The following is an 18446-nucleotide window of genomic DNA, read 5'->3' on the forward strand; positions in this document are numbered from 1 at the left end:
ACTTAGAGAACAGACAAACCTGCACCTTTGTCCAGCTCCTAGGATCAGCCTTTGTGATGGAAAACAAAAGGGTCTTAGTGGTCCCCACTGTAACTGGTAGACAATTCCCCAAACTCTGCAGAATTAATGTATTTCATATAAATGTTGTCTTTTGATAATGATGCCAGCCCTACACTCTGCAGTGTTGAAAAAAACCAATGGACTGTGAGAGTTTTCTCATTCACAGGAAAACAGTAACTTCTTTGCTCTGTACTCCACTTCATGAAATAAGACTGAGGTCAAACTAAACCCTAGAACATGAAGCAGTTCTGCCTTTCTTTATGGACTTTAAAAGTTAACTTGAAGAGGCTTGTGTCCTTGGGCTAAAACTTGCCATTTTAAATTCTCTCTTCAGTGTCTCTGCAGATTTTGGAGTTAGAGTTATGTTTTGAAAAGCATTGCAGAGTGTAGTGCTGGCATCTGTGTCATTAATTAATATTGAAATTTGGTGAACATACATGTGCTTCCCTATCAACTCCAACCAACTCCAGCATACATGCACCCCCTTTGTGCAGCTGCATAAAACAAGGTTGTCTTTAACCTAGGTCAGTTCTCTGATTCTCCATTCTGTTGCCACACAAGCAGAATGCAGAGGCAGGAAAATTGATGGATGATTCTTAAAACCGAGCCCTATTGCCAGAAAAAATGCTCACTGAGCTATGACCTCAGCCTCTGAGCATCTCAGATGGCAAACAGAAACTAACAGCACAAAAAGACCTACTTGCATATCTGCAACTATGATAGGACCCCCCACTTTACAGAATATTCAATTTTTTTTTCAGTGTGATGTGAAATATCCTCTTTCAAGGGTATTTTTCCTGTGAGGAAGAACAGGACAGAGACCCTCTGCAATAGTTAAATGTGTTCAACTCTCAACTCCTGGAGTGAATATTTATTTCAATCAATTCTGAATAGACTTGCTGCACAGCTCCATCTTTATTTAATTCTTGTCAGCACATTCCAGCAATGATGTTTCCCTTTGCCTAGCAATGCTTTGTGGAGGTAAAACAGCCTCAGAAAAAATAAAATAAAGGGGGTGTGTGTTACTCTATGAAGGCCAAATCTAAGTAATCACTAGTCTGTGTTATAGTGCAACTAACTTGATTTCAAAAATATACAGGACAACTTCACCATCTTATTTCTAGGCAAACAAGCTAAAACCTTGCAGCATCTTACAGCAGACAGGTTAGCATTAGTAACCTCAAAGAAACAATAAAGGTAAGGCTGCAGAGTTATATATACTGTCTATTCTAGATGTACAGCAGTTATTTTACAATCTAGACAATATTTAAAAAAAAAATTCTCTTCATTTTTAATGACTCAGAATACCTCTTCAAAACTATGTATTTTAATCCAAATGACTTTGTTTCTTAGAACTTCTAAATGCACTGGAATTAGCTATAACAATATAATTTGTTGTCAACATTGCCCTCCCTTCTTCCAAAGGAAGTTACACACCTCCCTAGATTCTTCTATTAGGTGCTGCTGATTAACAGCATTTGATTACATGACCTTATCTTCTTTCAAGCTCAAAAGCCCTGGATAGCCATCTCTCCACAAACAATCCCTACTCACATGCCTTTGCTGTTACACTGCATTGTCTGAGACTTTTCAAAACAAGTTTTATGGAGTCAAATCTCATGGTGCTGTTACAGTAATTTATGTGCTTGCAAGCCTGTGTTAATGACTGCTAATGGTTTCAAACCTGCTATGCTGAGGAGTCAGACAGTCAGGGCTGCACACCAAGTGACCTGTCAATACCTGCTCTTGACTCAGCAATGCACACCTGCTGTGGGAGCTCTATCTCAAATTGCAATTTTCTCTTCACCTGCAGGCAATCATCTCACCATTGGAGCACATGACCCAGAGTTCCCTGGAATTTCTGCACTCTCAGCAGCAGTAACAAGGAGTGTTTAGAAAGCATTTACTTTTGCATCAGCACTGCAAAAGGTTGGTGCCCTAAGGCTAACTAATGTCACAGGCTAATACAGTGACTGAGATGAGAGACATGGTACAAGAGTAAAATTTGAAGAGTATAAGCTTAGAATTCTGTTAAGATTTTACTGCTTCCATGAATGAGAGAAAGCACAGCAGATGCATGAAAACCACCTTAAAATTAATAACCATCATGTATGAAAGGCACATTCATCTCTTCCATTCACAGTCTGTAAAACACTTTGTATTACCTGCAAAACTGAATGTCTGGTAGGATTCCCATTTGCATAGGTTATTCATCAAAAACAAAACCAAAAAAGTATTGGTCTTAACTAACAGTTATCAGTATGTTTTAAGAGTAACTCACCCTAGAAGGTTTTAGGTCTGTGGCTGCTATGTTAGCTTTTTATCCAGCAGCCTTTTTTCCCCCTTTCCCCCCATCCTGTTTCCTGAACAGTGTAGTGTTCCCCAAAAGGCTGAAGGAGACTTGAGCATGACTGTGTAGTTTTACAGAAGTTCTCCCTGACTTTCTTATACAAGTTTCAAGAATTTTAAGAAACAACACAGATAAAATCTCTCCAAACTTGGCTGAAAAACTAGAACAAAGAAATAATTGGTAATAAAGTACTTCTAACCTACTCCTAATTTTTAAAGTACTTAACAAGTGATATCCACTAGCTCATAAAGGTCTTATTTAGGGGAGTTTATAAACAACACTATTTTGAATGGATGACAGACTGGGAAAGACCAATTAGTGAAAAGATTTTGTGCTCTGATCATGCCACTTGGTTACTAGCCCTCAGCCACTCTGTGCTGGCAGGCACACTCAATCTGCATTACTGTGATGCTCTTCTCCATAATTCTGGAAATTACCATCACATGAATGTGGAATTATTGCTAACTGATGACAGTTGTCTGCTTACACAGAATGGTTCTATGGTTCATTTGTCCTATCTGCTTATTAAGGGCAATATGGTTCTATGGTTCATTTGTCATATCTGCTTATTAAGGGCAATAGGTGGCTTTTAGCCTTTTCGTATAACAGAAGGTTCCAAATAATTTGGTTTTGTCTAAAATTAGCACACAATACACACAACATGAAATTTGTTGTCTATCTGGCACACATTTTAAAGTTATTTTATTAATAAACTATGAAATTTTGAGTATTTAGGGGGTTTTTTAATAGAAAAACTTTAACACATAGACAAAATTTACTGTAAATTCTGGAACAAGAGGAATGTATGTATTTTTCAGGAACATTTTGCAAGTTGTGCCAAAGTCAATGCTATTAGGTAAGGGGACTATAGCTAAAGGGAATTTTTGAACACATTTCATCTTTTTCATTAACCACACTAGTAAATCAAAACTCAAGAATCAGACATTGCTATCATTCCCTGGAAAACCAAAGTATTTGGTTATACTCAAACATCAACAGCTCAGTGCTGGGGTGGGGGGGGAGAAGAACAATTCTTCTACTCAAGGGGTAGCTATTATCCCATGCTAGCTCTATGCTCCTGGTAAAATAATCAGTGAAATAGCTAATGATATTTCAACTATCACTAACTTTCCAATTCACACTGTAGCCTATTCTAAACCCTCAATTCCTCTTCTTGGAGCACAAGAACTGTTTCCATGTTGGTGTTGTTCTCAAGCAGAATGCTGTCTTGCCTAAAAAGCACTTCTACAAGTATAACTTATTTTGCTTGGAGAACAAACTACAGTAACAGAAGCTGCATTTTGTAACAAGAGTAAGAAAATGTGATACTGCTATGACAGTGCAGCTATAGTGACTAATCCTTTTAAGCAGAAACAAAACTTAAGATGTGTATTTTGTGGTTTTCAGCTGCAAATTGTTTGCTTTTTTCTGCATAAACCTAGCACTTGTTGTAATTTTTAAAAATGGTCCCTAAATCAAGTTATCTGATATGCATTTAGGTACTCTGAGTGAAATGAAGAATGGCTTATTAAAATTTAAAATAAAGTAGTTACAACCTCAGTTAAGAAAAATTGATCTAGGCTTCTTTAAACTTACTGTAATTCCCTGATTTTGACTTTGCTTATATGAATTCTGTCTGAAAATATATTTAAGATAAATCAATGGAATATACTCGTAAGCTTCATCTTGTTAAGATGATGCTTTTTGAAAACAGAAGGTTACTTTTTTAGTGATATATTCTACTAAAAAGCTATAGGACTGTATACAGAGCAGCACTGTACACCTGGCTTTGGACAAAGAATTACGTTATTCCTCAAATAAACAGAGAAGTGGCTGAAGGAATAGTGAAATATTTTCCAGACTTACTGTCAGCCACAGAAGTGAAAAAAGGAAATCTAGACATTTATAAGAGAGTGATTAAAAATTAATCTAACTCTAATTTCATCTGGGCAAGTAGTTCAACAGTATCATATACAACTATTCTATTCCTTGTCAAATTTCCATTCATTTAGTTTCTACTCTCACATATGAGATAAACAGGTTTTAAGGGAAGGGGAAAGTAGCTTTGGAACTTTCTTTTTGGGAGCCTCTTCAGAAAGTTCAAGTAAAAGGGCCCAGTTACCCATTTATTATCTCTTCCCTTCAACTCTTGTTTTAGAAACAACCTAAGCTGCCCCCAGGTAAAGGCTATGAGAATCAGTAGCACTGATCTGTTTTAGGCATGCCAGAGAAAAGCCAGTAATTGAATTCAATAGGCTAAAAAATCTGAACGTGGATGTGTTGGATTTTTAAGATGACTGAATTACTGACCCTTCTTAATTAGTGTCCAGGTGCTGCCTGCAGCTAAAACCTAATGAAGAGGAGAGCAATTTTCTTCTTAAGTACCTGTGTGGCTTTTTGCACAGGAATTTAGATCCAGTTCTGGTAGTCTGAAATGTGGGACTTGGTTACCTCCAAATCTCTTCTTAAATGAACAAAAATCTGCTACACAAAATTCTGAGACATTTAATACCCTTACTAGTAAAAAAACCCCAAAAGTTACCAGTGATAGTTACTAGATTTGATTGGGGATTAATGATCTCCAGTTAGTTCATGTAATTTCCACCAAGAGGCAAAAAGGCCACAGAAAATGAACTGCCAGAGGGATTTCTCAAAGAGTACATTGGAACAGAACTGGGCTGGATTGGCAGGATAGCTTTTTCCTGGTTTATACAGTTTATACAGTATTTTTGGAAAAAGTAAGACTGGCTGCAGTCTTTTACAGAAGTTTGTGTTGGCCAAGTCTTCTCTCAACACTGCTACATGCTAGGCCTGCTTTGTGAGCGAAGATGAGCACTCAGGTTGGAGGGGCAATACTTAGCTCAAGATAAAACCCAAGTATTACCTAGTGAGGCATAATATAAAACACAGTACAAATCCTAAGAAGCAGCAGACACACTCTACAACAGGAACTAAGAAAAAGACTGGAGAAATTTAATTTGGTACCAAATTTTTAAAGGCTAATAAATAAACTTGAGATGGTTCTTACAAAAATGGCTCAAGACCTCACCATCTTTAGAGATGGTTTTATGACTTTCCTGCTGTTTTTCTCAAGGTAACTAGAGTGATCACTCTTTTCCTTTATTTTACTTCATTATAGGGAGAAAAAAAATCTTATAAATTTATTAAAAAATGCAAGTTATAATTTGTAACACAGCAAATCACTGGAAATACTCCAAAGGTAATTTCTCTATGCAATATAATGTGGAGTGTCTTTTGGCATTTGCTCCTCATGAAGTTATCTGAAGAAATTAACAGACAAAAATCCTAATAAAACCTGTTAGCATCTTGCACAAATAAAAGCACTGTTTAGAACATCCTTTCAGGCACATAACCAGGGTATCTCTGGCTTCTGCTGCTCAATTACTACATTCCAGAAATAATCTGTGTAACTAAAAACAGAAACTTGCACTAGAAATTGTAGAATGTGCAAGGTAAGTACTGCTGCAGTTCTTCTACGAAAACAGAAAAGGAAGCAGTGGCTGAAAGGATTTTTTAACCCAAAAGCTTTTCTGTTTACCGGTGCCCACAAATTTGTCTGCTGGAAACATCACGGGTGGCTTCTGGTTGCCTGAGTCTGGCAAGGCAAAACTGGGGAGGAACTGGAGTGACAGAATACATAAAAGGATTATCAGAGCCATCTGCAGTTCACAGGCATCCAACATGCTTGTGTTTCACCACCTGCAAACTTCTGTCTGAGAACACTGTGACTTTCTGCTTTCAAAGCCACAGAGTGCTGCTGACGAACTTCCAGGAATCTGTGTGCCACGGCATGGAGATGACAAGCAGTGTCATCTGGGACCCTGCCTAAGCCATGCTGCTGGGCTGGAACAAAATCATGGCTTCAGACCATGCTCTGCAACCCCCTGCCTCAAAGCAGGATGTACAGATGGGGGCAGAAATCAGCGAAGTTACTCACAAATATAAACATTAAGAAGGTGTTTGGTTTTCAAAAAGCAAATTGCAGAGTTTACAATATATCAAGTTTTGAAAACTTCAAAAGTGTGGAAGTTTCCTCAGGGACAAGCAAGCAGCTGTCTGGCCCGAGGGCAGCTCCTAGGAGGGCTGGCAGGGGACCAGGCACTCAGCCTGCACACCAGCACCAGCCCAAGCACACTCCATGCAATCAGACAGCTCTGCTTTCTTAAGGGAAACTCCCAGGAATGCATCCATCTCACTGGAACAACACAGGGCTGCTGTTCCATGTATCTGCTAACATTCTTATTTAAATACTTCTTGAAATACAATTTCCTGCCTTTAAAATTGTCTCAAAACATATATATACCCAGACAGGTAAACAACTTTCAAATGCTACATAACAGGAAAATTTGCCCATGAATCTGATGTATCCTTGCTTTCACGGAACAGAATTGTTTGCTTAGTCATATGTAACTGGTGAATTCTGTGATGATTTCTGTTTAAAACTCATTTAGAAGACATACAGTCTGAAATATCAAACACACTTGGAATAAAAGTTTCATTCACAGTACAAGATCAAACTCTGTCAAAGGAACTAGTTTTTGATCTTTTTTACCTTGAAATATGTCTGGAACAGACATAATTTACTTTCCTGTATCTACATGGTTTTCCATCCCACTTTCTTCAGACCTCTCCTTGCAGGATCTAAGTCAGAACCTCTGCACAAGTTGGAAAGTCAGTTGGCTCCAATTAGGAACAAAAGGAAAGAATGCTCGAGGAAAGCTTCTCTGACTGGGAATATCCTGACTTTTAATTCTCCCTTTCATGGAGCAGGATCCCTCTTGATGTCCTTTCATGGTGGAAGGAGAGGTGATGGGAATACTTGCAACTGAAAACCAAATGATTTGCTGTTTCCACACCTGTGCTTTTCTTAAAACTGCTTCTCTATTTTAGTGTCCCACTTGCATACTGTGTCTTTCTCTGTGGTGGGTCAGTCTCCAACTACCAGCAAAACAGCCTTTAAAGAACCCTCTATAGCAAGATTTTTCAACACAAAATATAGCAAAAATGTCCAATAACATTAGCAGCACTGAGGAGGTTTTTCACATTCCAAATGAAAATTTACATTATTATTTCCAATTAGAGAGAAAAAGGGTATCTTCCTCCTGATATTAGTAAATTCTCATATAAATTCAGCTATTTACATTCATTCCCTATTATCTCTTTTATGTCTGGTTTATATACAGTAAGGTACATTTCTTGAGTATAAGTTTTAATGTAAAACCTCAAAGATTAATTTTCTACTCATAATTGTGTTTATCTGTATTTATAGACTTACAATCTGTATTTATAGATTTACACACCTTTAATTAAGCTCTGCTTTTCATTTGATCTTTTCCCATAAAGCATACAGGTATCTTAAAGGGCTAATATCAACAGTTTTTTTCTGTAGAAAGAAGCTGAACCACTAACACTGGCTCCCTCTCACTCCTCCCTTTTCTAATCACTCTCAGAGACATTTAATTTAATTTTGAACATCTACTCTTTGGTAAATAGGTTGGTCACCAGGCTCAAAACCCCATGGAAGATAAGTAATAATTAAAACCAAAAGTCACATAAGACAGGAAGAATTACTAAAACCATATGAAGAAGAAGAAAAAAAAAGAGTTTAAAGCTTTTCTGTGTCCTTCATTTTCTGCTTCACTGTAAGGACTGCACATACTGCATGGAAGCTATCTATGGGTTCTGCAGAAGCTCACAGATCCAAGTCCACAATAAGGCTTTTTACATCACAAATGCAGAATGTAGGGGACAAGAACAAGCTACTCATTTTAGCACTGTGATAGCCTAGTACAGAGTTACAAACAACAGCCCAAGGAAAAGCCCAACAGGACTAATAAGATTAGCAACCTAAGCACTGGGTCTTTTAAACACAGTTTATTAAAATATTAATCTATTTTACTATGTTTGTTTACTTTCCCCATATATAAAGAACCATAGAATAATTTACATCTGAAAGGACTCCACTCAAAGAGGAACTAACTTCAACATTACATCAGCTTGCTCAGGAACTGTGCAGTGAGTTCTGAGCATCTCCAGGGCTGGAGATTCCACAACCTCCCTGGGCAGCCTGGCAGCTGACAAGAATGAAATGACAAGGAACCCAAACAGAAAGTCAGTTTGGTATTCTGAGATACAAATATATCTCTGCAATATTTGTATTTCTACAAAGCAACTCATATTCCCTTTATGTTTTCTCTTCTGAAGTAATTTTTGTGTCATGTAGTTGTTTTCTCAGTACATCTCAAATTATCAGATTTATGTAACAATATTTTAACCTAACTTCTCTTTGGTTTTTTGAACAAAGCTGTCCATTTTCTGACTTCTTTTTAAAAGAATATTTGTGCTATATGCCTCTAAAAAGAAGACTATGTAAATACTTATATCTTTGTTCCTTCTCCAGTCTTTCACAGGAATACTGTAATAATGCCAACACTACTTCTTCCATGGCTTCACACACTGAAAAAGCTCAGAACAGAGATTCTATTACTTCTGCATATTCATACACCCTTTCTTTTAATGTGTTTGGTGCAAAGCTGTCTATTCTCAGACACTCCAGCTGGCATTTTAATCAGAACAGTGTGAGTACATGGCTATGGCTCATTTTAAGTCCCCTTTTACAGACCTCTTCATATAAAATATAAAGATATTTTACTTTATATATACAAAATATAAAGATATTTAAATTATTTTAAATATACTTATATATAAAAAATATATTTCACATGAGAAAGTCATTTTACCAAATTTGCTCAATTTTTCATCTTTTATTTGCCAACTAAGCCCTCCTCCCCCCCCCAGGACTGAAATCTGAATGTCAGAGAATCAAACTACACTTTCTCATTCAGACAGGAAAAACATTACTATTTTTCCCATTACTTCATATTGGAAACTCTTCCCAATATCAAAACTGGTAAAAAATTGAGCTGAAGGTTAAATTAAAATTTATCTGACACCAACAATGGCCTGGTTGCAGGCCAGGATAAGAAGCCAAAATTACACCAGTGATGAGCCCTGCAGTTAGTGGAGAGATGGAAGATAACCATCTACATTCTTCTCCTTCTGCGAGATCTTACCAGCTCCTGAGAGCATAAAATCAGGTGGGACAAAAGTCTGACACAGCAAGGGTTAGGTGTGTCTCCAAACCTTTAAATGTGGCTCTAGATGGAGTAGTTGGTTGAAGGGAAACTTCTCCCCCAGTCTCTACACTCAGAGCATTAAAATTCATCCAAACTCCCATTTGTTTTCCCTACTCCACCCAGAGCCCACTACCTCCACTTCTCCCTAGCATTCTCTCACTGATTTTACACCCACTATTCTGTTCCTCTCAGGCCCACCTATTCCCTGGTTTTTCTCACCATAATACCCACTTGAGCTCCCTAGCCCTCCCACAGGAGAAGCACTGAGCTGCAAGCCTCCAAATCTGCTAGATGATTTCCAAGGCAGTTGCACTCCCCAGCCCCCATAATTGGCAAGGAGTAATATTGTATACACAGAGTGCAGTTATCAGCAATCAATCCAGATGAGACTGCAGAGGAGAGAAAGATACAAAAAAGAGGATGCTTATTTTCTCTGTGCTTTGGATTCCTTCAGAGGGAATGTTCCAAGAAATTATGGGAGGGGAATTCTAACTGCAGCAGTGTTCTTACCAGCAGATTTTCCCCAAAGTTAATACGCTGACATGAAGATATTACAAAACTTAGTTTGACAGCAATGACTAAATTAGATGGCATCAAGTTTATTTGTCCTCTGCCACACACACCTGCAAGTCAACACAATTAAGGTGGCCCAGTCCTAAGGAGATGAACTATGGTAGTATGTGGGGACCAAGAAATGCATTTTAAAAGCTCTGTCAGCACAACACTATTTCCTTTGACAATACAGATGCTCCCAATTAGTGAGCTAAAACTAAGTGCCAGCTCATCATTCAAACTAAATTATTGTGGAGAACCTGTATCAGTTTACATACTAAACACAGTTACAGAAGACTATAGCACACCATATGACAGGGACAAGCTTATCAGCTTTACTGTAATGTACTGCAGAATTCTGGTCAATGGTGCAGAATCTAAACTTCTTCAGTGCTAATCCACAGAAATCTCATAGAAACCAGGAGGTCTCAGGAATTTCAGTTCCACTCAGTATTGAGGATAACAGCAAATATACCAAGTTTTATCACTGACAAAGGTTAGAAGAAGTCAAAACCGGTCTCCCTGTTTCAGCTCAGAAGAGGGTGTAATGTATTAGCTAGATTCTGTCTCCTTTAACAGACACTGTAACACAGAGGTGCTTCCATTACACAGAATGGATGTACAGACATATTTTAGTACTATCTAAGGTGAGGAGACTAACGACAAGTGATTTTTAATAAGCTTTTGAAAGTTTACAGACCTGAGTGGCATTTCCTTTGCCTATGGCTAACAGTTATGCATTACAGAGCACATCCAACTCAAACCAGGTAATGAAGGTTTTTACTTTCTTCATTTTGATGAAGCAAGGAGTTGAAAACATAACATTTTAAGTAAAACTTTTCTTATTAAAAAAAACCAAGCCAGAAATACAAAATTTTAGCAACGATTGTTCTTTGTTTAATGACCTCATCTCTCAAAAAAAAAAAATTACCTAAAGAGAAGAATGACTACTTTTTTTCTTACTAATAATGTGGGAGCCTACATTAGACATATTTAGTCAATGTGTCCTCTTAAAAAAATCTAAGATACTTACGGAGTCCAAACCTTCGGAAAGGCAGCGATTTCTTCTGGTGTATATTCATCTAACCTCTTGGGGACTGCACGTGGCTGAGGAATCTCTTGTAGAAGGTTCTTCTCTATATCTTCTGGAATAACCTGAGACAGGTGAGAATAGTCCTAACTACTTGACTGTTTAACAAACACCACCCCTGCCCACAAAGCCAGACCAAAATTTGTCAATAGTACTGCATTCCTCATGCTAAGTGTTTGACCTAAATACACCAATCTCATATGTCTTGAATCTCTGTGAAATAATATTGAAAACACCCCAACTACATATAAATATATATATATATATAAAAAGCAGTGTGATTTTGGTTTTAATTTACTTGCTTATGACATGGGTGCTATTGCTAACACTCCCTCTTCACCTCTATATAACACAAGGATGAAAATGTAACTGCATGGCTACTCACATCTTCGGGGAACAGGTGTAGCCTCTGCATCAGAGTTCTTCTCTGAAGGTTTTTTGGAAGCATTCTATAAACAGCCAGTTTAACAATCTGAGGAAAGGTAACATAATAAAAAATAATCAGGGCGGTTACCCATAACATGAAATAGGTTAATTGTGTGTCCATCTGTCCACATTGTTCATCACTGAAGCTCTTCTTAGTCATCTTTCAGCCTGAGGAATTCTGGCACCACATTCAGAAGGAGCTCTAGACTTAAATAAAAAAAAAAGAAATACTTACTCCTTGTCATATAAACACTTATTTTAAAACTCATGTAGAAAATTTCCGCTTAGAAAGTTAAGAGCTATATTTCGCTTTTTTTGTGGATGGCTGCATATGATCTTCAAAGAATTGAGAAGCTTGTGGTAACTCTGTATTTTATTGCACATTTACATACACACATTGTTTAGGAAAAAAAAAAGTGCTTAAACAAATTTCCCAGCAACTAGTTTAACTAGTGTAATTTGATGTGTTTAAAACACTTTTATAATTAATGCTTTGTACCTTAAGCAAAGCTGACATACCAAAACACTGCATTACAAACTTACTATTTATATTTATAACCCTTGCTATTAGTTCCAGATGAACAATCTCACTTCTAAACATCAGGAACGAATAGAATTTCTACATCTACTCTAGATGATGCTCATTGTAAAGTAAACAAATTTCAACAGGGTTTTCTCTTGGAGTCTAGTGAAGATGCCTTTTATTTAAATACAAATCACATTGTTATGTACTTCATCCAGAAGGGGAACATTTGTAAATGTAAAACAACGCACACAACTGTAGTAGAGAAAAAAGGTTTCATGAAGGACAGCTAAGCACTTAGAGCTAGACCTATGTGCAATTTTGTAAGTAAAATGTTTGCTCCAAGACACGTGGATATAAACTAGCTCCAAATCAAAAAGTACCCAGGCATGTTTAGTGCAGCACCAAGCTCAAGCCAATAAACCACACTGAAATGCAGGGCACTAAGCACAAAATTCGCAGGCCCCTGGATATTTTCCAAAGTGTATTGAGCAAAACTACTTATTTTTATAAAATTAACTAAAGGGATTCAATTGAAATTTTAGAGACAATCACCAAGTTCCCAGGTGGAGCCACATTAAGATAAGATTTTCAGGTGTTATGCAGCCAGTACCATAAATCTGTGGACAAATGCAATAAATCAAGATGGCAGGAGAAATATAGCAGGTCTTCCAGATTAATATACAGTTTTGATACCTTCTCTAATAAAAATTAATAAGCATGTATTAAAAATCAAAGATGAAAACTAATGCTTTTTAGGATAAAAATTATTCATGCTTGTAGAACAAACTATAATTCATTTAGGTCAGTATACTATGTTTCTGTGACTACAGGTCTTGATAAAAGGTCTGTTCCCACCTATTCTGTAAACCCCCTTTGTATACTTGGAAGGCTCACAATAAGCTCTCCCCAGAGTCCTTTCCTCCCTAGGTTGAACAACTCCAACTTTTTCAATCTCTCCTCATAGGAGGGGTGTTCCATCCCTCCCATCATTTCTGTGGTCCTCCTCTGGACCTGCTCCAAGACATCCATGCCCTTCCTGTGCTGGGGGCCCCAGAGCTGGACAGGGTGCTCCAGGTGGGGCCGCAGCAGAGTGGAGTACAGGGGCAGAATCACCTTCCCCACCCTGCTGCCCACGCTACTTTGAAAGCAGCCCAGGATTCTGATTTACTGCAAGGTCATTAGTCCAACTACAGAGCAGAAGGCTAAACAGGCAGCCAGGACACAGAAGGTAGTGCTGGAAAAATTCCTTCATCTTAACTTCTGCCTCAAAGACTCTCCTCCAAGCCAAAATAAATCCAAACCCAGCTACTGGAAAGAACAAGCTTAGATCCAACTTCTTGCCCAAAATTCTGCCTACAGCCACAACTCCACTTTCACTGCTGTGGTGTCAAGTCAAAAAAATCAGTAAAGCACAAGCTTAAGTGAAGTTGTACAGATTGCTTTTGCACCTTGAATAAGGCTGTGTCACAGAAAAGGCAGATCCAACCAACAATACTTGCAAAATGTTAAGTAAGTAAGGGCTCTTCTGTTACCTGAACATGCTCAAGTTTTACTAAAAATAGACCAACCCTAAATAAAAAAGTATGGAATTGCAAATCTGCTACTGAACTCACACGAAACCCAAACCTGAAAACACACATCAGGACACGTTGTTTCTTTCAGGAATTAACAATAAAATGCCTTTTTTACACGCCTGTAATACACTTCTAATAAAAAACAAACCCTACTGCTTCCTATGTCATTATGCTTACTTCAAGCTATTAAAAAAGCAAGAGTTTAATTTAACACGAAAGTTAAAAAACCTAGTGATTTCTGTGGAATCTCAGACTGGCAGAGAGCTCTACTCACACACAAGTCTCACTGCAACCTTGATCTCATTTTGAAATGAATTAGCACAGTTTAACAGTTTATTCAGTTATTCATGGACTCTCACTGCCTCTTCCCCCACTACTTTATCTTTAGTACTGGCAATGTATAAAATTCCACATCCTCATAAATACTTACTTCTGAAGACCATGACACTTCCTCCATCAAGTAAAGACATCCACCAGAAATCCATCAGAAGTACACAGCCACCCCAGTGTTAGTATTTGGGGATTTTTACACTACTAGGATGCTGTCTGCCCCAGTTTTTTTTTGAATTACAGAGTTCCCATTGGCTCTACTTGCAATTGTCATCTTGACTATTGCAATACCTTTTTTTCAGCTTGGCTTATTTATACACTCATAGCATAGACATGCTCTTAATAACACAGTTATATGACATTATTCTTTTAGTTTCCAATTTAAAGGGCTAATTGGAAGGAAATAAATCAGAAGGCAGCTCTATTAAAACTCTTGCACTTTCAGTCCCTTACAACATATTAATACATTTTATGAGTACAAATAAATTAAAATGCATTTATTTGAAACACTGTGAGTCCTAAACATTATAATTTTTGTGACAAACTCTGGCTTATGTGCAACTAGTAGACGATGTCTGGTGGAGACAAGTTCTGAGAAAGATTCTTTGCCAGATAAAACATACTTTAAAGATGGAAATCAACAGAGCAATATCACTCCTAGTACTGAGAAGGACAAAATAATTGGCTGAATTTCCAGAAGAAAGTCTACCCTAACAGCTGAATTAAGTCCAATAATCAACAGGAAGCAACTCTAGAACATGGGAAGGACACTGCTCCAGAGAAAACAAAGTGATTAATTACAAGGCATACCAAAATAACCCTAGAAGAATTTCAAGAGATACGGCAGTTACTTGGAGGTACAGTTTGATACCACATCTTCCTTTTACCAGTCCATGGTTTTCAGTTCTGTATACAATATTGTTTTCACCCACACCTTATAAAACACAACACAAAGAACTTTCTACCTCTGACAGTGGTACAAGTAGTACAACTTGTACAAGCAAGAGTGAATTTACTCAATACTGCCATAAAAATCATTTGGTCACAGACAAATTAAATTTCCATGCACATGGATGTCATTTGGCTTTCCACTGCTGCTTCCACTTAACAAAAATGTGGAAGTTTAATGTTTTCTTTAAATTATTAACTTCTTTAAATTATTAACTTCCTCAAAAGTAAGGAATGGATTAAGACTTTTTAATACAAGCATTTATTTTTGTGTACTATGAAGAGAATGACCAAGTCAGCTCCAAGACTTACTCAGATCACCTAGAGGTTTCAAGATAGCATGTTCTCCTCCCCATGCAAAACTAATTTGTGTGCCTACTAATCCAGTCTTTTAAGTATTGTTCTAATTAATTAAAAAGCATTACTCCCCTCTAATAGAAAATGCTACTACTTCTAGTGTTTCAATAACTGACTTCTAGCATGTACATATTATTCTATCAACTATCCCTTACTAATGCAAATAAAATAAGTTCTCAAATAGCAACAGCAAGATTTAACTGTGCTTTCTGTCTGAGCTTTTCTTCAAAAGACCATTATTAGGCAGATATAATGGCAAGTCTTTACGTGCAAGCAATTGCTAAAGGGAACTGGAAAAGGGAACTGTTCAAAAGGAAAATTAGAACATTTTAAACCCCTTCACATCAGTGCCAGCAGCTGAACAAACCAAAACCTGGACACCCCTGGAGGCTCCCTCCCAGCACACTTCCACTGAACTACCCTGCTTCACTTAATAATCTTCCCTAGCAGGTAACATTCACTCTGAACAATTATTGCCCATTATTTCTCTGTCACAAGCAATACAGCCTCTGAATACTGCAAAGGTCAATCCTCTCACTGAGCATTTGGTCTTAACCAAATGTAATTTCTTCTTTTTCTTTTCTGGGGTCAAGTTACTCATGCAGCTGAATTTGCCTACCTTTCATATCACAAATCAAAGAAAAATTAATTGAAAACTTTGTCCTCACAGGATTACTATCTACTTCTGTAGATTAGATCTGACAACATTATTTTGGAGGCATTTAAATGAAAAGTCTTAAGATTTTTCCAGGATTTTTTTCAAGTAATCTTTGCTCCCTCTCAAATCCGAGATTTAAAACTACATCTTTTAATCTTTCTGTATCAAGTACCTAGAAGTCTAATTTTGAAAGTGCTGATCTCATGGCAATCAGCAGTTTTGCACCTAAATAAAACTTCTTCAAGTTTTATTTAAAAAGCAAAGAAAATCCCAAACCTCTATGCATTCCAAACAACTACACCTCAAATCCAAAGGCTTACCTGTTTCCTTTATTTTCAAAAGATTGTCCTGGCAAAGAAAACACAGCAAACCCTATACAATCAGATTTTTTTTTTGCAACCTCCAATGGAAACTAATGCTGCCTGCCCACTTATATCCTAAGAGATTATTGCTGCCATACAGAATATTAACATTATATTAACCTGAAGAACAGAGTGGCTGTTTTGAACTACAGCGACAAAGTCTCATGGTGCACCTAAAGAACATATTAAATAGTTTTGCTTATGGGTGGTCCAAGAAATTACATTCAATCTAAGTCAGAGAAATGTGAACAAGCTCATTTTTTTTTCTTCAATCAGCAGTTCTTAAAGTAGCCCAGCCAAGTTCATTAGACGAGTTCTATTCTCTGCTATTTTGAAGAAGAGCAGACAACTGAAAACAGTAGAAATTTTAGACAGATTCAGAGACACTCCCTCCTCATGTCTCCCAAATGAACTCACAGTATTTAAGGTAAAAATGTGCTAGACTATGTACTTTTGTACTTTTTAAGGTAAAAATGTGCTGGACTATGTACTTTTGCTATCTTTTTGTTAACATACTAATTTTCACCCTTGCATAAACACAAATTTTTCTGAAGTGCTGAAAACCTTGGCAAAACGAACGAGGAACATTAAGTTAAGCTCTACACGAAACATCAACTACACAGACTTCTTTCTGCATTCACTGCCTCATATTAACAATGGAAAAAAAAATGCAGCCTTTTTCTAATCTCAGGTACAAAATCATACCTCAGAGATTAGACATATATAATTGGACAGGTGAGGTTTTTTATTGCTTTCAACAAAGAAGAGAAGTCCTGGATACAAACAGTTGCCATAGGAAGCTTCCAAGACCTGTCTGGATAAATTCCCAGCAGCTTTATCTGACCTAATAGTTGACACTGCTTTGAGTAGGAAGTTGGACTAGAGATTTCCTCAGATTCTCTTCAATCTGAATCATCCTATGGCCCTCTGAAAAAAGGCACATGTAAATTCAAATTCAGCACAAACCCTCTGAAGCACTAACTACCACCTGCAAGGAATGTAAAGCTCCAAAATCAGTAAGATAGATTCAATGAGGTCAGCCCCCATGAAGTGAGAATATCACTTGGTGGCACCTTAGGAAGGAGCTAGAAATGATCAGGGATGATACCACAGTAACCTTGTCTAAATTCTGACAACTATACTTACGGCTTTCAGCCTCCCATGTAAGCATAAACTACAGCATTTTGCATCAAATTACTCATTACACTCTTTTTAACCAGCCATTAGCTGTGAAGCAGGTTTTCCTAAAACACTTTGTATACTAGAAACAAAACTAACAGAAAAATATTTATCTTGGGGATTTGCATGTTTGAATTGAGATATATGTAAATAAAGACAGTGCTAAGCATTCCTGCAGTCCTACTATATACACACACACTCAGGAAGTCTTATATAAACTGAAAATAGTCAAATCCATTGCAAAATCTCTATGTAGCACCATGGAAGTTTACAACATCTTTTCCTTGGAAGTAGTCTCTTCCATTAATTTACTGCCTTCATTTCTATAACAGCACTATTTCCAAAAGCAATGATGACTCATCCTAATGAACACTACCAGGATGAATTAGCAGGAGGCAGTAAGTCCAAGGGCAGACTAAGAGCAGTAGCCTCCAGGATGAAAGTAACACTTTAGAAATGAAGATTCAGATGCCAGAGGAAGATACAGCCTGCTTTCTACAATCTTCCTAATTCCACTGGCTTCACAGGAACTGAATTTAATGTGATTAAAACAGAAAGGAAGTGAAATAAAGTGATTTAAAAAGTCTTGATAATAACTATGTGTCATTTAGATTATGATTTGAAGATGCATATGCATGTTACTTAGGCTGATGTTCTCTTTACAGTACTACTTTTTTCAGATTTCAAAAGCTAGTTCTAAAAATAAAACCTGCTAATAAAGCATCATCATAATTTCCACTTTTGTCATATCCCAATGCATTTCACACCAATACAATTCAACTAGTAAACAAGTGTTTCCAGCCATAAAAACCCATTACAGCTACACATAATGTTTCTTGCCAAATTAACACCCACTACTAATTACGATAAAAACACG

The 18446-nt window shown here is 37.2% G+C and overlaps 1 protein-coding gene across 1 annotated transcript in view; it reads right to left on the bottom strand.

Annotated features, from left to right (window-relative positions):
* The window catches only part of MRPL13 (mitochondrial ribosomal protein L13), a 31805-nt gene that overhangs the window by 6536 nt on the left and 6823 nt on the right, over positions 1-18446 (bottom strand). Inside the window, exons 5-6 of the mRNA XM_066565946.1 lie at positions 11595-11681; positions 11153-11274 (exon numbers count right to left, since the gene is read on the bottom strand). Of these exons, the coding sequence (XP_066422043.1) occupies positions 11153-11274; positions 11595-11681 (209 nt within the window). The remainder of the gene's footprint in view (positions 1-11152; positions 11275-11594; positions 11682-18446) is intronic.

The sequence above is a fragment of the Molothrus aeneus genome, chromosome 1 (assembly GCF_037042795.1).
Source record: "Molothrus aeneus isolate 106 chromosome 1, BPBGC_Maene_1.0, whole genome shotgun sequence".
Taxonomy (NCBI): Eukaryota; Metazoa; Chordata; class Aves; order Passeriformes; family Icteridae; genus Molothrus; species Molothrus aeneus.